This window comes from Thermobia domestica, chromosome 13, assembly GCF_964235325.1.
Source record: "Thermobia domestica chromosome 13, izTheDome1.hap1.1, whole genome shotgun sequence".
Classification (NCBI taxonomy): domain Eukaryota; kingdom Metazoa; phylum Arthropoda; class Insecta; order Zygentoma; family Lepismatidae; genus Thermobia; species Thermobia domestica.
Genome location: NC_137466.1, coordinates 206,764,306 through 206,785,694, shown reverse-complemented (window position 1 = coordinate 206,785,694; position 21,389 = coordinate 206,764,306). Strand labels below are relative to the sequence as shown.

At 38.5% G+C, this 21,389-nt stretch overlaps 1 protein-coding gene across 3 annotated transcripts in view; it reads left to right on the top strand.

Annotated features, from left to right (window-relative positions):
* The window catches only part of LOC145668977 (calcitonin gene-related peptide type 1 receptor-like), a 789,948-nt gene that overhangs the window by 711,265 nt on the left and 57,294 nt on the right, over positions 1-21,389 (top strand). For all 3 annotated transcript variants that reach the window (XM_081737282.1, XM_081737283.1, XM_081737284.1), the window contains 2 exons: positions 270-361; positions 16,863-16,989. In XM_081737282.1, coding sequence (XP_081593408.1) covers positions 270-361; positions 16,863-16,989 — 219 coding nt within the window. The remainder of the gene's footprint in view (positions 1-269; positions 362-16,862; positions 16,990-21,389) is intronic.

Here is a 21,389-nt window from a genome sequence, read left to right as displayed (position 1 = left end):
AAAATATATATTTTTAGAACCTAGAGTTGATGGATAACGTTTTTATTAGAATTTGCCTTGTCTTATACGTAACAGAAAAAAGTTGACTTGTCAACAAAATCCGGGCCCTGGTGATCACTGAACATTTAGTGAGTAAACTACGTTTTAATTAGTTCCAGAAATTAAAATAAAACGAACTTAGGGCTAATATACAGATGTTCTTAGGTTAGAAAGCCTCCAGCCAACGTTCGTGAGTTTTATTAATAAATAACTTTATTTCTTCTTTCCAGCTTCGACATTTGGTGATATTCATCCACAAGATTGGATACTCAATATCATTGCCTGCGTTACTTTTGTCTCTCATTATATTTTTCTACTTCAGGTAAGTGCAATACAGTACAGTTTAGTTCGTATTATTTCTTATTACTTAAGAATAACGTTCTGTACATTAATGTTTTATTAAGTGAAATCAGGAGCTCCTTTACATATTGGTTTGCATCAGAGCAACGCAAAATTCGCGTTTCACTTTGAGATATTACATATTCAAAATTTGAAATCGCAATATGATCTCAGTAACGTAATAAATGTTACGTTTTATGATCAACATCCTCTGCAGTTCTTTGGTCACAGACTCACCACCATAACTCTTACAATAATATTTTGTGTTGCGATCGGAGGCATTACGTAGACATACAAGGAAGTATCAAAAAGTTTGTGCAATCACCTAGAAGAAATCCACTCTGGAGAACTCTGACACCATTTTGGTATTAGTCCTTCTCTACGAAGTCACCGTGCCTAGAGACACATTTTTGCCAGCGGTTCTTCACGTTCGTAAGTCTGTTTTGTAAAAATTTGCTTGTTTGGCTTTCAAACCACTAAGAATTGACGTCATCCCTACTGTCAAAATAGTCCTTTGATTTGAGGTTTCATTTCTGGGAAGAAAAAGAAGTCACTTGGTCCTAGGTCCGATGAGTATCGGGTAGAGCAATATTTCATATCCTAATTCCACCGCCTTCATCATGAACGCATGAGTGGAATGAGCTGGTGCATTATCTGACAACAGCAGTACCTTGTTTAAGACCAATCCACGACGTTTCTTCTTCAGTTTCTCACATAATACAGTCAGGAGATGGGAATGATATGTACTAGTAATAGTTTCTCCCTGTCGCAGGTAGTCGGTCATGATGACTCCTTGACAGTCCCAGAAAACGGAAAGCATCACCTTTGCGGAAAGCTTCTGCACTCGTGCCTTTTTTAAGAGTGGTGAGTAGGTGTGTTTCCATTGTTTGCTCATTTCCTTTGTTTCTAAGTCATAAAGATAAATCCAACTTTCATCTTTTGTCACTATTCTGCCGAGAAAGTCCTCTTCACCCACCTTACAGCGATACAACATTTCTCTTGCAGCGTCCTCGCGATTCTGGAAAAGTGTGAGCAGTCATGGCACCCATCGTGTTGACCCTTTCTGAAGAAGCAACTGGTTCTGAATGATATTTCAGGCAGACCCATAACTTATGTCTATTGCACACACAACACTTTCAATGGTTATCCTTCTGTCTTCTATCATGGTATTCTCAACTTTCTCCGTCAAAAGACAGCAGCATCAATGAAAGGTGGCCTTTCAGATCTAGAGGTGTCCGCGGTGGTCATGTGTCCAGTTTGGAATTGTCGTTTCCACTTGGATAGCATCTCATAGGATGGGCATTCAACATCATAGACTTCTTCCATCTCTTCGTGGATCTGCTTTGATGATTTCCCCTGAAGATAAATGAACTTAATGACGCTTCGTGCTGAAACATATCTGGTCGCTCGTTAGGTGCATAAGGAACTAAAGAATACTCAAGCAGATTAACATAAGTATTCTAGTCACGCTTATTGCTATAAGAATGAACTGGCTGTGGAATTGAAAATACATTTCGAAAACATAACACATTTATTTATAGAGCTACCTAAACAATAGAAGTTCACAGTACAAATAATACTAATAATAATGAATTTTATAAGGGTAAATAAGTTTCCGAAATGCACTAGTGATTTGTACGCCTCCGCGGTTGATCAGTTTCAGTTCATCGGAAGAATATCTCATATGGAATGTCCGTATGGAATTTACACAATTTGCTATTTTGAGGTAGAAAGATCAAAAGGACTATTATTACTAATGAATTTAGAAAACAACAACCTCTCATTAGTCAGATCGCTAATTAGTACCTGATACGTTTGTTCAAATGTAACCCAAAACTAAGTCAAACGAAAGAAATTACTACAAATAAATAAATAATATCTATCTGCTTTAAATGTTAACTACAAACGTCCAGATAACTAATTATTCAGTGGACATTAATATACAATACAAACCATAATTAACATGATATATCATCGTTTCACTTTTACATACTCTTTACAACAATCGAAATGAGACACACAAATGCATGATGTTCATCCATTGATTTCCTGACAAGGGAACCTTCCGAAAATGATAGTTGCAGTGAAAGATGTGACCTATGCCAATTGAAAGAGCTGTAACAGAGATGTTCATTCCCAAAAAATTAGCTGCCCATAGCAATAGGTTCAAGAAATATAAGGGGTGGAAGTTCAGGAAACAGCAAGGTTGGACAAGTGCAGATTCCCCCAAAAAGGGGGGCACGGCAAAATACAATGCTGACAAGTGATGTATAGAAAGAGATTTGCCACAATAGGGAACAAATGAAAGCCACCAGTGGGGTTAACAATGTTGCCAACTGCAATGAAAAGTACATGTTTTGCAAAGAGCACTATATGAAATGAGTGCAATATTCAGTGTCAACCTGTCATATAGAACATAAGATATGACGTTTATAATCAGTGGTACAATCTAACAAAAGAAAATAGGAAAAAACAGAAGTACGAAAAATACGGAAAAGATGGAGTTGGCCATAATGCGCCACATTTGATCACGAGCTGTGCATATTAGAATGAACAAAACAAAAAGCACTGACTATGCAGGAAACCGACGTACCTGAAGTCGAAAAGAAAAATGAGTTCCAAAGTTGGCAACACTGGCCATGAACATCCCGACAAGTCTAATATAGTTAGGCCACTCGCTTTACAAAAAGAAAATTCCGGCAACAGGCATCACTCGGAATGCATCAATGCTATAGTGATTGAGGCAATGTCAAGTCGGGGAACATGAAATGGTTGGGTTGAGGCAACAACGATAATAGAAGTAGTGAACATTATGTCATGGTTGGGTCGTATGTGGGAATATACAGGGTGTTCCACCAATCTTTGTGACCTGAAAGATTTGCGAAACGAACAAAAATGTGACGGGTCAAGCTGTGCAGGAATGTACCAATGTCAGGGGGTGATTAAAGTCTGTGAGAAGCAAGTGCCCCTACGATCCCCATCATAGGGCCCCAGGAGCCAACTTCAAACTTTCAAATGGCAACAGGGACCGAGTGGTACCTCTCTCGATAGATCATGGAATGTGCAACAACACCTATTTCCTATATGAAGCATGTTTTTCAAAATGTCCGCCACAAATATATGTTGTTTCCTAACATGGCATCGAACATTGTGATCTCAAATTGCTGCGAAGCGAAAAGAGATGTTGCAAATCCAATTGCACAGGAATGTACTCATGTCGAGGATCAAGAAAACTTTGTAAGAAGCAAGTCCCCCAGGGCCCCCATCATAAGGCTCGAGGGGTCAACCGCAACATTTCAAATGGGAACAGGGGGCGGATGATATTTCTCTGGATAGATACAACACCGCCTATAAGAAACATTTGCTATATGAAGCACGGGTTTCAAGATGGCCGCCAAAAATGCACGTTCTTGTCACCGAGCAGATATTTTTGTCGGCCATTTTGAAATCCCATATAGTAAATATTTCTCATATGCGTTGTTGCATATTCCAAGATTTATCGAAAGAAATATAACTCGACCGATGGTGCTATTTGAAATTTTGAAGTTGGCCCCTGGGACCCTATGATGGGGGACTTGGGGGCACTTGTGTCTCACAGAAGTTTGTCGCCCGCTGACATGGGTACATTCCTGAACGACTGGATGTGTCACATTTTTTTCGCTTTGAAACTATTTCAGTCGCAAAGTTAGGTGAGACACACTGGATATATCATATAGGCGGTGATAGTACGGCAGACAGCAACACACAGCAGATCAAGCCTTTGATTATGTTTGCTTTCTACAGGTGTGGATATGTGATAGAAAGACCACCAAAGGTTCCGACACCTCTAGAGTACTGTTTCAAGACATTCACAGGCGATCATTGTACCATTTGTGACGGATTGGCAGTATTCCGCTGTGCTCACTGCAAATGTATCTTCTGTTTGGACCATTGTCTCATCGAACAATTGCACGTAAAATGTGAACGAGCATGTACAAATAATGCGAAGGCTAATGCCTGTTGCCGGAATTTTCTTTTTGTGAATCGAGTGGCCTAACTATATTAGACTTGTGTGTTTTTTCATGGCCAGTGTTGCCAACTTTGGAACTTGTTTTTCTTTTCGACTCTAGGTACGTCGGTTTCCTGCATAGTTGGTGCTTTCTTGTTTTGTTCATTCTAATACGCACAGCTCGTGATCAAATGTGGCGCATTATGGCCAACTTCGTCTTTTCCATATTTTTCGTACTTCTATTTTTCTATTCTATTTTGTTAGATTGTACCACTGATTATACACGTCATATCTTATGTTCTATATGACAGGTTGACACTGAATATTGCACTCACTTCATATAGTGCTCTTTGCAAAACATGTACTTTTCATTGCAGTTGGCAACACTGTTAACCCCACTGGTGGCCTTCATTTGTTCCCTATTGCGGCAAGTCTCTTTCTATACATCACTTGTCAGCATTGTATTTTGCCGTGCCCCCCTTTTTGGGGAATTTGCACTTTCCCCCCCTTGTCCAACCTTGCTGTTTCCCGAACTTCCACCCCTTATATTTCTTGAACCTATTGCTATGGGCAGCTAATTTTTTGGGAATGAACATCTCTGTTACAGCTCTTTCAATTGGCATAGGTCACATCTTTCACTGCAACTATCATTTTCGGAAGGTTCCCTTGTGAGTTGAAGTACGCAAGAATAAGTATTGAAATAATTATCCTAAATTCACACAGGTGGCAGCACCTTACAAAAAATCACATCTAGTTGACAATCAAACCTGCCACCTACACACAATTATGAAGATCCAACTGAGGGTTTTTTAAGTCAATTTCAAGAACATCGAAGAACAATCTTTTTTCGATAAATTACGTTACAGTACCTCAAGCTTGTCAATCATCGCACCTTCAGTTATTTAGCTGCAAGAAAAGAAAAATTGTTGTTCTAAGGAGTCCGGAATTTGCATGGTTAACACACAAGAACCGAGAGGGTTCGTAGTTCGTCACCTTGTAGGTGATTGCACAAACTTCTTGATATTCCCTTGCATATTAATGGGACCCCATGACTTGTTTCTTAGAATCATTTATACCGCATTATGATATATTAGATCTACATTAAAATGTCGCTGCAATGAACACTATTACAATGAAATGTTCAAAATGGGAAATTATTTTTACTCTCCTTCCGTTTTTTCTATTTAATGTAGTATGTTGAAACATTTTATTTTAACGAATTTTGCACTTTTAAAATAATGAATGAAACTTTTGCCTTTCTGCCTATATTTAACTTTATTTCTTCAACATATAATTGAAATTCGTCCTTTTTGTAATAAATACCGTATTTTTCCAATTACATTATTTTATTAATCCAATGGTATGGTAGCTATTTCTCATACATGTACGCAATCGGTCGAGAAGGATAGCGATTTAAAAATAACCAATGAGCGTTGTTTCATTAAATACGCTTTGCAGATCTTCTAAATGCAAAAAGTAACATTATTGGCTAAGTACGAGCGCAAACTTTAAAATCAACTAATGAATGTTACGATTTCATATCCCCGCCTTAACATTTCGTTTGTTCACCTTACATCTTGCATTCTCACATCACGCGTTCTTTACTACGTGTCGTGTAAGTCAGATAGCCACATATATTAGGGATGGTGACAACAGAAAGTTAGATAACCAGATGGATTGTGTCGTATGAAAGAACCAAGGATGTCATAAAATAGAGGATCTGTCCATAAAAATCTTCATCCAATTAACTCAATGAAGCCATAAAACAACCGAGCATCGGCACTACTCTCGTTTCCGGATTGGCTACTCTCGTGTTGCCATGAACGTAGGTTCAAAACATTGCGATCTTATTTGGCGGAGCGAGCGGACTGGGAGTGGCGAAACTATGACGTATGGTTTCACGATTTCTTCGTATAAGTAGTTCCTCTATTTTATAACATCCTTGGAAAGAACCACTTTGCAGGAAGTATTACAACAGAAGAAATGTCATCATCCATGCTATACGACCGCCTATCAAACATGGGCAGATGGATAGACAAAGACGGGAACAAAAGCGGGCAAAGCTTGAAATTCTCTCTGCTTGCTTCGCAACGCTAATTTTACTATGTAGTTGTAATGACATTGATAAAGTCACTAGTCTGTGTCCGGAAAGGACTGCGATTGCACGGTAGATGGTTTCGTAGATGGACTTTTCGTGGATCCATAATTTGTCATAAACTGTCAACACTTCTCTATATAATTCTACTGCTTCGCCCCCTTCTACCTCTTTCTCTCCGTGACAGCTCTTACGTCATATATTCCAGTTGGAAATAAGTGGTATAGGGACCCCCTTCATGCAAGGACAAGCCGATATGAAGATAAAGCCCGGTTCGTAAGGGTCAAGTTCGCAACTACTTTCACGTCTGTTTTGCACTTGACCGGTGCTGCATCACTACGACTGTTGCCACACGCTAGTCCCGCCCACAAAAGTAGACGCTTTGACTATCTTTTTAATGCTGGCTCACGAGGCACGTAGACATCATTCTACTATAGATGAGATGTATTCAGAAAACACCGAACTTTTGAAATAGCGCGTCAACCAGCACAGGGAGTGTGCTGTGGCTACTGAATACACCTAGCAGTCACTCTGACATCGCCGAGCTACAGCTGATGAAGTGAGGACATGCACAAGTTGTTCGTCGGATTAATGACAAAGTGACAGTGAAAAATCTTGAAGAATAACGTGTGTGTGAAGCTTTGCTACAAATTTGGCAACACTTTTACAATGACATATCAATGATGAGAAGAGTCTTCTCGTCTGAAAAAGCTCATATGAGTCGATTAAAGATCAAGGTGATGTTGGCAGTATTTCTTGATTGGAAAGGCGTTGTCCATCATTCATTATGAATTTATACTACGTGGTTAGATGGTAGACAAATAGTTATATCAGGAGATTTTTACGCGTTTGATGGATGCTGTGTGCAGGAAGAAGCCTGACTTGTGGGAAAACAAGGCTTGGACGGTGCATCGTGCCAATGCACCGGTTCCTGCGTCGCTCTCCACCCGTAGTTATCTGGCAAAACATCAGACTCCCGTTGTGCACCATACATCCTATTTTCTGGACCTAGCCCCAACATAATTTTTCCTGTTTCCCAAACTTAAAACCGTATTGAAAAGACGTCGTTTCCATACCATAGAAGAGATTCAGGACAATGCAACAAGAAACCTGCAGGCCATCCCGGAAATTGCGTTACAGGAGGCTGTGCAAAAATGAAAAATGTGAAAAAAACGTTGGGAACAGTGTATTGCCAGTAGATGAGACTACTTTGAGGTGAAGGCTGTTTAAAATGTAAAATGAACATTATATCTTTTTTTAGCGAAAGTTCTTCTTTTGAACACACGTCATACATTCGTGAGCTGTCTTCCCAGTCAAAGACATTGGCGTCTCTGGCATGTAAAATTTGGGGGGGACATCAAAGGAAATGATCTAACTGCTAGTATCTCAGCGGAATTTTAGATTATGTCACTCAAAATATTGGGGCGGACGCGTCCCCCCGTCCCCCCGCCAGAGACGCCCATGGTCAAAGAGACAGGCTGTCTTTCAGAAAAGTAGTCCCGGGGCTAGATAAAAGATGTGGGAGGCTGCACTGGTACATTATTTACTAAAGGATGTACTCTGCATAAGAATGAAAAGTAATGACAATTTAATTTATCTTAGCTCCGAATGGGGTGGTGGACCCTCTCCGGGGGGCCTTAGTTACCTCTCAGTGGAAGTAAAATTGAAAACCTGAGTAAACCCAGGAAGACAACGTTGTCCACCACAAACTCGTTGGTTTGGAGCTTAGCGTCCCGTTCAGCATCGTAGCTGTATGAGACATTGACCTACAGCTTAACGTGAGATTAGAACCACATGAGCTTCCACCGGAAATGGAACCTGAATCTCCCTCGCCCAAGATCAAGCTCACTTGGCCTGAAATCGAACCAGAGATCTCTAGAACCTGAAGTGAGCCTTCTATCCATAAGCTATCGGGACTCCATCGTCCATCCTTAATGCCCATTTCGTTAAGCATTTGCCTAACGTGGTCGTTCACTCCGTAGAGATCCGGCTTACGACATCACATCTCTCCTCGTTATAAAGTGGATCTGACGTTGTAAGTACCACAGTACAGATGTCTTTACTCTCGATCCTCGAAGAGACTTTAACTAAGGTTTTCATTTGACATGCTTGAAGAAACAATGAATTTGGGTTAGGGTAGAATGAGAAGATAAATTCCGTTCTCACGGCAGATCAAACCCGAATCGCGGTGTTGAGAGATAGGCACCTTACTGACTAGAGTACTGCTGCTCAGAATGAAACTTATAAAAGCTTCAAAATCTTCAAGTCAAATTTCCTTCACGTGGACCCATAGAAATAACATTATAATGAACATGGAAATAACAAAACGGTTATTTTCGTTTCCCATTGTTCAACTATGGTAGATTCTGCGAACTCAATACTGAAACTGTCCCTTTTTCGATCCCCAGCCAAGTAAGTTTGTGGTGAACGACATCGTGTCCGTGGGTTTTCTAGGAGTACTCTCGTTTCCTCCCAGTTTTTCATTTCACCAATTCTTCCGTCATCATTCACTTGCTTTGATCATCGTCTTCCTTAACCTAAAGGCCACAATCGTAGGACATTGAACTGAAATATTTCTTAAAAACTAAATTACAGTGTAACGGTTTCGACAACTTACCATTGTCTTCATCGGACAATAACTCAAAGAGATATTTTCAGAGCACAGACATTTATACTAAAAGTGAAAGTACTAAAATCCATTGTTTGCATGGGAAGCCACCTGAGTCGTACTTCCCGGGGCGTTATCTGTCGGCCACCTGCCTTGACTTAATTACCCTCCCAACCTTGTTTATCTTTTCCAAACATCTGTAATACACCTGTTGTTTATACCAATTGCCTTCTCTTAATCTTCCTTTGATGCCTCAGGTAGCTCCCCAGGCGAATAATGAATTTTAGTACTTTCACTTTTATAAATGTCCGTGCTCTGAAGATATCTCTTTCAGTTAGTGTCTGATGAAGACAACGTTGTTGTTGAAACCGTTACACTGTAATTTAGTTTTTAATAAATGTGTATACTCTGGTCAGAAGGGTTTATTATTCCTTTAGTGAGTTCCAGAGTCGTGATGGGTAGAGCTGAATGTGAAACATTTAATTTCATTTTCAACACTGAAACCGGACGTAGCAGACCTACAATTTGCATTTGTACTAAGGTGATAAAATCAGAGATGGACCATATTCTTGCTATACTGAATCCATGTTTTTTTTTTTTTTTTTTTTAAATCTTGTTGCTATCCATTAGTACCATTACCGGTTTTGCTCTCTGGTGATCAACGTTAAAACTGGAAATAATTAATTTTTACCACTTCCGATCTGAATAGATGGTTAATGATGTAGATGGAATCTCATATTAGGACGCTAAGCCGATTCCAGCAAATAGCTTGTCGGTATCTCTTACCGGTTTTGCTCTCTAGAGATCTATGTTCAAACCGGAAGTAGTAGTAAATTTCTATCACTTCCGGTTTTAGAAGAGAGATGTTGAAGGTGGTACTTTTTTGAAGTTGAATCGATAAAAAAACGATCTGCTACCGTTTTCGTTTTATGGCAATCAAGGTTAGCATGGGAAATGGTTAATTTCAACCACTTCCGGTTTGAGTAAAGGATTAACCTGAAAGATGGAACCTGCTCTTGGGACGTTAAATCAATTCCAGAGATAACCACTTCTCAATATCTCTTACTGTTTTAGTTCTGATACATGTCGACGTACAGACAGACAGAGATAACCATTCTATAAGACTTCCGATATTATGCAGTTAAAAAAATTACTCCTCGTACAATTTTATACGAGGCGTGTCCGAAAAGTAAGTGCCGTTTTTTTTTTTAATAATTACTAAAACAGGTTTGTTCAAGCCAAATTTATTTTTACATAATAGAGCACAACTTAGACTATTTTTGGATATAGTTTTCACCAATGTTCAAACAATTGTCAGAGTGGGTGACCGATTTCTTCAAACCTTCCTTAACGAAACATCCCGCCAGTGAAGGTAACCATAAATCAACAGCGTTTTTTTTTTTTTTTTTTTCGATGTCATTTTCAAAACACTTACCGCTGAGCATTGTCATGGAGCAACACAACTCCTGTACTCAGCATTTCTCTTCTTTTGTTTTGGATTGGACGTCAAAGTTTTGTCAGAGTCTCACAGTATCCTTCCGCATTGATGATTTCACTTTTGGGTACGAAGTCAACCAGCAAAACTCCTTTCCTGTCCCAAAACGCTAGGCACATGAGATTTTGTGCTTACATTGTCGTTTTGAACTTGTGAGAGATCCTGTGTACCGCGAGTCCGTTGATTGTTGATTCAATTCTGGGGTGACTTGCAAACCCGGACGGCGGGATGTTTTCTTGAGGAAGGTTTGGACAAGGTACACTTCGACAATCCCTCACCTTGGAATTTCGAAACAATAGTTATGCCAATCGTTTGTACTACGTTTATGCCGGAATATAGTGCAAAAATTTTCGTTTGTACCACTTCCGGTACAAAGTTATAACACTTTTAAAGTGGGAGCTGTGGAAACGGCATTGCGGTACAAACATAGTACCAACGATTGGCATAGATTTTGTTTCGAAATTTCAAGGTGGGGGGAGAGCTAGTGAAATGTATAACTGTTTAGATAATTTGGTCACCCGGATAGTTTAAGGTGTGCACTTTCATGTGAAACTAAATTTGGCTTGAACAAAACTATTTTAGTATGTGTTTTTTAAAGGATACTTACTTTCCGAACACGCCTCGTATTATTTTTTTATTATAAAGCGAGAAATTAAAAATCTTAAGTATAATCTATGTATATAATAAATATAATAAAGTCTTCCGTAGATAATGCAGTTACCTGTAGATAAAACATTGTTTTGGTGTTTTGTCTTGTATGAATTTGATAAGGCAGGGTTCTTCTAATATTAACACAAAAGTTTTCAGATAACAAAAGGGAATTAACGGAAAATTGATCTAAGAAAACTTTCTACTTTATCTGATTATTGAAGACTTAGTGACGGAAAGGTGGGGGTAGGGAAACGTCTTATCGTAATAGCAGATCGTATACAGAATCCGAAAGAAAAAATCTAAATTAATTTTCCATAGAGACTTAAACTTTTCTAATGCTGCTTATTCCCTCAAGAGAACAAAAAATAATGTAACTTGAGCATCAAAATAATAACAACAGGGAATCACAAGAAAAGAAGATTGTTCTTAAAATAAAGTCTTTTTTTTTTACTGTTCTTTTTTGAGCTTTCTAGATTGCACGTTTCTTTGCATGTAATACCTTTTCTACGTAACACAAATGCTAGTCTTTAATTGGAAGTGTAATACCAGAAAATCCGCAGAGAAATTAGATTCTACGTCGATACGGAAAACGTGATTTTCTGTCCCAAGTTTCGCCTACTTTTACGGTAAATAGAAATATTTTAATCCCAGTCAATATTAGTTCTTGCCTAGGTGTTTGTCGCTGTCTTTATAAACGGTAGGATCAAGTCTGTATATTGTTTCGATTTTGCACGAACGTATACAATCTATAAATATGACATTCATCGATTTTCCACCTTGTTTACACACTGCAAACGTTTCTTCCTTGTTCGCTCAGAATAAGGTTTCCTGGTCCATTTAAAAGAAAAAAGTGTATTTAAAAGATATATCACAAAATGAAGAATGTTAAAAGTTTTTTTTTTTTTTTTTTTTTTTTTTGTAAAATTTCAAGTTTTATTCAACCTATTAGCTCACACCCCAATGCTTCCAATAAAAACTGATTAGATCTCTACAAATACTTACCAAAACATGGCACAACCATTTCCAGAAAACTACTTAAAAATCGAGAATTATTATATAGTGCGTTCCAACTATATATAAAAAGTTAAAAGTCCAACTATATATAAAAAGTTTAAAATAAAGTATTATTCATTACTTTTGAAGATTATGAGCGGGTGCCAGCAATTTTATTTTCAAGAGTTGACATCCTTACTATATACCCATAAAAATATACGAACGCTGTAAGTATATATCAAGCGATCGTATATCAAGCGATTGTGTTCAGAGCGCTGTAAGTAATGTTTTCTCCAAAGGTTGGTAGTCCTGCATTGTGTACAGTTTACTTCCGCGAGTCAGTAAAGTTGTTACTTTTGAGAAGACGTGTGTTTTCAGGGAAAAAGGAATATGATTCTTCACTGTACTAGGTATATCAATAGTCCGGGGCCATATTCCAAGTCTGTTATGAGGGCGTAAAGATACTTAAAAAATGACAACAGAGAAAAGCTGTTAAAAATAGATGGTTTTCAATCTAAAATGGTAGATTTTTTCAATCGCGCCAGTCATTTGGGCTCCAAATTGATAAGGTAATCCATATTCAATGAAAAAGCAACGTTACCAGTTCAGTAGGCTTTCCCTTTGTGAGAGTACCTTGGGCAGTCACTGCACCAACATAAAGCATAGTTGGGAAACGGATTTCAAGTAAGCAAGGTTCCCCTCCCATAACAGTGTGCATGATGCCCCTTTCATTTTTGCGTGCCCCTACTCTCTATTCAAACAGCCTGCTGTATTGGCAACACTGCTTTTCGATTTAACAAAGGATATCTTACTAGTGTGAAGCTCAAACGGCTGGTGTGATTGGAGCTCAAAAATTCGAAGAAAAATACTCAAATGACTGAAAGAATATGTGTGGATAGTAACAGACGGTGGGAGCATATTAAACTATGCATACAGCGGGCTGCAGAAGAAGTAGTAGGATACCGCGAACACAAAACTGCTACGAAACCATGGGTTACAGAACAAACATTGCAGAAAAGGAGGGAAAGGAAGACGTGGAAACAGGTTGATACAGAAGAGCGCAAAAAGATGTACAGGAAGTTAAACAACCAATTATGAAGGGAAACAGACAGAGCAAGGGAAGAGTTTTACAAAAGAAAATGCGAGAACATAGAAAAATTACAAAAGAGTTAGGAGATATGAAGAAATGTATAAAGTAGTGCAATCTATGGAACTTTGCAGGAAACAAGGTGATATTACGATGGTAGTAGAAAATAAGAATAGGAAGGTGATCAGCGAGAAAAGTGAAGTATTAGGATGGAAGGATGGAAAGAATACGCTGAGGACTTATATGAGAGCAGAGATAGATGTGGCTTAGATGTTGAGGTAGAAAATAAAGTACGAGAAGACGATAAAGGGTTTAGTATTCTTCGGGATGAGTTTGGAAAAGCTATAAACCGAGATTAGAAATGTAAAGGCAACCGGGATAGGTAACATACCAATCGAATTCATTAAGAATATGGCGAAAGAATTGTTAAGACTTTGCAATGAAATATATGAAACAGGAGAGTGGCCAAAAGACTTCCTGAAAACGATCATGATACCAATGGCTTAGAAATGGAACCCAGAGATATGTGAAAATTATAGAACTATTAGTTGCATATCGATTGGATATCGATTAGTTGCAAAAATTTTGCTTCGAATACCGAACAAAAGATTGTATGGAAGAAAATGAAAATGAAGAGGACCAGCATGGGTTCCCCGGAGGAGACCAAAATAATACGTCTATATATAATAAATATAATGGTACTGTGTAAAAATAATGTGCCTCTCCGAATACTAAGTGTCCCCCCCCCCGGAATTTCTTTCTGAAAGAAACACTAGTGTGAAGTAGAAAACACGTATTAGTACAGCGCGTGCTGTGTCTGTAAAGTGATGTAGAAATGCCTAACACCTGCTGTGTTTTCGGTTGTAATTCTTGTGCATTTAAAGCTGAGGACATAAAATATCTTTTTTTTACGTTTCCAAGTCGTGAGAAATCACCAGATCGATATAAATTATGGCTCAAGAAAATCAATGGGAAAAAATGTACCAAATAAAATCACTCGTGTTCCAAACATCTTGAAGAACCTGCCTTCGAGAAGTCAAGTTTGCTGAAAGAAAAGTTAATGCCAGTGGCGGATCTAGGCTGGGGCCGGGGGCCTAGGCCCCCCAGTTTTTGATTGACAAAATTGGTTTAAGCTATTATTTAGATATTTCTGAAAGTTTTTAGTAAACATGATATACCTATCATAGTCTGGGTTCTAGATCCACTTCTGGCTAATGCCAGGAGAATTATTTACACGCAAACTGAGAAAGAATGCTGTTCCAAGTATATTATTGAAAGGTTTAAAATCCGAGCCATTGAACAAGCACAGATCTATGTCCAGTTACCAACGTACAAATATCGTACAAGACGCAATTGACGGTTGTAGTCAAGACGAGGCATTAGAGGGTAATAGAGACGATCTCACTCATGATTTTGAAGATACTGCTTAAGAAATAAGCTATACAATGTGAATTAGGGAGTGAAATATATCGGCTTGTAGAAAGAATCAGTGACGATAACTGTTCCTCAAGACATTGATTCATCGTTTAATTTCTCTGTATCATGTGACAATGATGATGAAAGGGGTGATGAGAAATGTTCGAGGACAGCTATGCGAATAAAAGAAATTTAACCGGTGAAGTGTTTTTCGTATTTTGGCAAACTTTACAGATGTTATTTCATTTTTGCCTCATATGTTACGCTCCTGTACATACCTTGAAGCACAAAATTATAGGGTCAGCGTTAAAAATTGCAACAAAACGTGAAAATGAACATACTTATGTTTGGTAATCGGAAGAATGATTAAAGAAAAGGTACTTAGGTGTTGCAGCAATCTCGTTCGCCATCTATTTACATGATATTGGTTTCGATTTTTTTTTTAAACGCTGAACTTATGCTCTATAGAATACGTTTTATAATATTATAAAAACGTTTGTACAGCCCACCATCAGATATCATTTTCTACATGCAGATGATATTTGTAAGTCTTTGCAATCAGTTCTGGAAAAGGAAACCGCACTTAGAACGTGCCAGCGCACCTCTCACAAACGAAATGCTTGACACTGTGTATGTAGTATGTAAGCCTGCTCTCGCTCCTTGACCACTTATGACGTCATCACAAAATCTTTCTTCCTCTGTTACTCGCTAACGACTGAACGTATTGCGATCAAACAAACACCATTCCTTTTAGAATTTTCAACTCTACAAATGGAAATAAATTGTAAAAAAATGCATTTCTAAGTCGAACTGCTCCTGTAAGGGTAATCTGTGAAAGGGCTATGGAAAAAAAAAAACGAAAGAGGTGTATATGGTATTTATTGATCTAAAAAACGCGTTTGACTGCGTGAAATGGGAATTTTTGTTAGGAGTTCTAAAGAAGATTCGCTTAGAATGAAAAGATCAAAGACTCATAAGAAACCTAGATATGAACCAACAAGTAAGTATTAGAATAGGGGAGGAAACAACAGAATAGAGTGCAATTCTAATGTGAGCTTGACAGAGATACCAACACTCTCTTAGCAACATTATTTAATATCTATCTAAAAGAGGTAGTGAAAAAGAGACTACATAATGAAGACAGCATTTCGTTAGGAGGTAGAATGATTAGGTTTATACAATTTGCAGATGATATGACGCTTGTTGTAGAATCAGAAAGAAAAATCAATAAGATGCTAGAAAATTTGAGGAAGAGCTGTGAAGAATATGGGTTGAAAATAAATATTAGAAAGACAAAAGCCATGGTGATTGGAACGAAGGGGTCAGTGTCAAATATAGAAGTAGGAGGGCAGGAAATAGAACAGGTGACTAGTTTTCGATACCTAGGTAGTATTATTAGTAATTATAAAAAAATGTGAACGTGAAGTAAAAGCAAGGATAGAAATCGCGAAATAAAACTTTAGGAAGAAGAAAATACTGTTTTGCGGGACCTTGAATAAAGAGTTGAGAAAAAGACTCATAAAATGCTGCGTGTGGAGTACTGTACTGTATAGGTCAGAAACATAGACATTACGCAAAAATGATGAGAAACGACTGGAAGATTTCGAAATGTAGGTGTGGAGAAAAATGGAAAGAATTAGTTAGGTGTTACAAATGAGAGGGTGTTAGAAATGGTGTGGGAAAAAAGAATAATTTTAGATATTATTGAAAAGAGGAAAGGAAACTGGTTGGAACATTGGATAAGAAGGAACTATATCATGAGAGACGTGCTAGAGGATAAGGTTGCACGAAAGAGAGAGAGCGAGAGAGAGGGCGAATACAGTTGATGGACAGTATAAAAAACAGAAAAATTTTACTGAACACCTAGAGATTAGCGGAAGATCGTGGAGCATGGAAACTTCCCAGTTGCAATAGGTGACTTTCCAATAATGGCAGAATACCTATGATGCTAATGATGACTCATAATGGAATTGGCCTATAGTACAGGATTTCTGGTACACCTAGTACAAATCAATGGGTTTTTAAAAAATAAATGGTACAGGTACTCAAGACCATTACGAAATATTGGGAAAAAATAAGCTATTTATATGTTCTTGTTTGTTTGTTTAAGAGGAATTTAAATTGATTGATTTTGTTTTTTTCTGTTCGAAGATCCCTTTCGTGTGCACGAATTCAGATCCACAAGAACCTTTTTCTGTCGCTAGCAGTCAGCAACTCCCTCTGGCTGTTGTGGTATGATGTTGTAGTGGATGATGTGAGTGTGCTTGAAGCAAGTGAGGTAAGTAGTTAGTACACATAAGGCGTTAGATTTATATATATAGTCATCTTAAGATAAAATGAAAAATATCTTGTGTGTGGGATGGGTGAATAGTTGCTCGATCCCTGATGATTGTCAAACACTCTCTAGGGTGACATTAAATTATTGATTTTGTGCTTTTTTTTAAATTGATAGTCGAACTTGAGGTCTCGTTCAGAGATGGACGCATAGCTGAAATCACAAGTTTAACCAAAGATCTTACGGAAAGAGTACATATATACAAGAATTTGGAGTAGCAGACACTCTGAGTTGACATTGAGTAATAAGTTTCTTGATCGTTAGATTTGGAACCATTCAACCTTTGGATTTGATCGGTATCGTGGCAACTAAGAAGTCTTGATTTTACCACTCTGGACAGTTCTCCATTTGCAACAACGATATGATAAGTAACTATCCATTATTACACCCTATATTACACACTGCGTGATGCTCTTCATCCAGACATGTGCACTATCATAACACAAGACAATGTCATTGTTCTATGAATAAAACTATTGCAATATTCCGGCCATGGCTTTGTTAACAAACAATCCATACGTGCTTATGTTTACAATCATTAACCATATGCGTCTTACTATGACTTACTGCCAAGGATGTTATAAAATAGAGGATCTGCCCTTACAACAAAATCTTAAAGCCATACGTCACGGTTTCTCCACCCCTACTCTGCCCACTCCGCCCAATAAGATTGTAAAGTTTTGAGCCAACAATCACGGCGGAAACGAAAGTAGCCAATTAGAAAATGTCGGAAACGAGAGTAGCCAATCAGACGTGCCGATGCTCAGTTGTTTCTTGGCTTCATTGATTTAATAGGATGAAGATACACATGGACAGATCCTCTATTTTATAACATCCTTGCTTACTACGGTGGCAGACGACAGGAACATCAGCTACGCCACTGCAACAGCGCCACCGCAACACTGCTGCACCTATAAAAACCAGGAGGATCACAACGATTATTATCAGTCTACGGCTTGTCACCACCACTTTCTCATCTTCCCTGGAGCTTTAAGAGGAATCTAACCCCAAAGCCTTTAGTTTGCTCGAAACACTAGGCCTCCTTTCTTGCTGACTTAGTTCGCTCAGAACTCTGTGCAGGCCTGTATTTAGATAAGTTCTATTCTGTGCTCGAGCACAGGGCGGCAGAATTTTGGATCTTTTTTTTTTTAATGCACAATAAAGTAATATTTAAAAATAGCAACCCGCAGGGTCCTGCGCAAGCGCGAGAAAAATACGTTATAATGTGTTTCATTCGGTCTAATTACAGTAGTTACTTAATTAGCTAGCTTCTCTGATTATTTTTAAAAGTCATCGCTCCCCACCCTAGGGATGAGGATGAGCATCATGAAAACTGATACCGTTAAACACAACGACCTCGAAACTATGAATTCAACACTAATATCTGTCGTTTTCGATTACTTTTAAAATCTCGCCCCCTCAATGGGAAGTGGAGTATGACCTTGAAGTTAAATTGGATTAAAACTGTCACTATCCATCTAAGCTACCCCAAAAACTATGAATTCAACTCTAATATTGCTCGTTTTCAATTATTTTTAAAATGTCACATATTATTCTTATGGGGGTTTTGCATCCCCATATCTCAGCTCAGGTGGGGCCTTGGGACCTGGAACAGGCTATTTTAATAATTTCCCTGAGAGCTTTAAAACATTAAAATTTAATGTTTCCGTCTATTATGGTTCTCGAGTTGAAAAGCCCTACAGACAGACAGACAGACAGCTTAACAATTAATAGAATGCATTTTCTCTGGACAGTAAATTAAAACCTACATGAATAAACTCATGCCAGTACTGAGAGAATGTGTCCCCAATGGATGAGTGGCTAAGTTTGTTACCTTGTAATCAAGGGCTCCCGGATTCGATTGCCGGTGGGGACACAAGAAGTTCAGATTCCAAGTTAAACTGTAGGTTCCGTAGTTAGTATGTCATCATCATCCCACGGAAAGCAATGGCAAACTACCATGGATTCACCTTGCCCAGAGAGCTTCGGCAATGTCAAACACCTACCTTCGGGCAGAACATCACATCATAATCATCATTGAGACAATTACGCCATTTAAAATGACGATTTAAATATTTCTAACGCGTCATACTTTAACTACTACTCAACAAGAGCTGGTATGTTTGCAAAATCACGGCTTGTTTCCTTTTTTGAAACATAAGTTTGTGCAAGAGGGCGGCAAATTATTTAGAGCACAGGGGCCCACAATATATAAATAGAGACCTGACTCTGTAAGACTCCTAACCTCAGCCACCCAGCTTCCGTGTAGCATTGGGGATCTTAATCCGCTCCAACTAGTTTGCTCAGAGCTCTGTGGAGATCCTTCTTTAGGCTACTCGTCCCTTGGGATGTCATATTTTACCCAAGTATTAGAGGATTTTACATTATAGTGTTTTGTGTAACATACTGTTTATAGAAGAGAGATTTTTCCTCTTCTATAATTTCTGGACTATAATTTGTTCTATCTATGCTCTATCTATACCTGCGCAAGCAGAACTTTACAATATACTTATGGAGGCAACTTTCACGCTGTCAGACAGAAGACATCTGTTCCGCGTTGAATGACGTGAAACAGTGACATTAGAGAAGAGCAATCGGATGAGTGTCCCCAGGTGGCTTTGTCCGTTCCCCAGACATGTTGTAATGGAGGTCAAGTAATGTAAAACTGTTATTTAATATCTCTGCTCCTCTGCTTCCCCCCTCCTTCCGGAGAAATTAAAGTTGGCGTCGTCATCGACGTAAAAGTCGTTTGTGTGTAGAAAGCGATGATAGAGATACAGATCTAGAAAAGTACTCGATTCATACAGTAACATCTCACCATTTCCTCTACAGAAGAGGGTATTCAACCTGATACTATATATACGGTCAACATTGTGTTCTTTATTTATATTTTTTGTGAGGACTGCATATTCAACAGCCACAACAATCATCTGTGGATAATGAAATACGCATGCTACTCTTTTGCAACACCATCAGCAAAAGTTTTATTAACTGTAGTTTATTGTTTAGAATAATGCAAAATCATCTTATTATTCTTTATTTGTCGTTAACCGGTATTGTGGCGGCAATTGCTTTGCATATCTACGTGGCATCTTGCCGGAATTTCTAGAGAATGTGCCATCAACAATTAGGCAGCGGATGTGCTTCCAACATGACGACGTACTTGCACATTTTAACATTGATACTAGAAACTTCCAAAAACAAATATTCGCAGTGTTCGATTGACAGGAGTGGGCCTGTGCCTTGGTCACCACGCTTACCTGACATAACTCAGTTATAGATATATCTTTCTGTGAGAGAAATGAAAAAGCTAGTATGCGAAACATCTATTGCTACACGCAAGAACCCGATTCCTATATCAGTGCAGCTATCATGGTGTTCTCAGAAATACCAGGCGTATTTGAATGTACCAGGCTACCATAATGGTCGATGCCATCGGTAGAACGTTCCTCATTTCGACTCTATCGTACAGGTATGCAACTTCCTAATATCATTCAGGAACACAGTGGAGTCCCAAGGTTCAAATGGTGATACGCGAGGACTAATTTTACACGTCTGATCTTGGCATATTTGAACAGTCTATGTTATGTCCCTTTGTGGGCCGCCTGTTATCGCAATTCAGCAGTATTGTTGTCTTTGCCATTATTCGTCTGGAAAGTTCATTTGCCCATGCTTTTCAAAGTGTTTACCTTCTCAACACCCTCTCTCAACTTTTTGTTATATAATCAATTTTGTCACTTTCGTGCAGACGTACGCAAGACTATATTTCCGGAGGGGTTCAAATTCAATATGAGGATAAATTATATTATAATTTATACATTCGCCCCTAAAATTAGACTACATTTTCACAAAGGTCGTGATTTCGGGGATGATCCTGGATTCCTACGACCTACCCCTACGTACGTTCCTGCTTTCATATATCATCACCTCTCATCCGTTGTCAACAATCTTTTGTCCATTACTGAGAAGGAGGAAGATGAGTTGTATTTTCAAAATGCGTACGTCTTCAAAAGTAATTTTCAAAGGGTCCATGTTTCTCTTCCCGCATGACCCTGGAGTCCACGAGTCACATTTTTAAAAATGGTGAAGTAAGTTTCTTGATAAACGAATTTGTTCTGTTTGGAAAGAGGCAATTAATTACCTTGTATTTTATCCTTCGAAAATGCCAGTTAATATTATGTACCGATGTCTCTAAGTTGTCAACCTGAATTTGGTTGCCTATTTAAAATTGTGATTTCAGACGGTTTTACCTGGGGGGGAGGGGACTTCATATTCGGAGTGTAAAAGTAGTAGCGGTACTGTGAAAGTGCTGGTAGCCCACCCTGAGCACGGTGGGAGATATG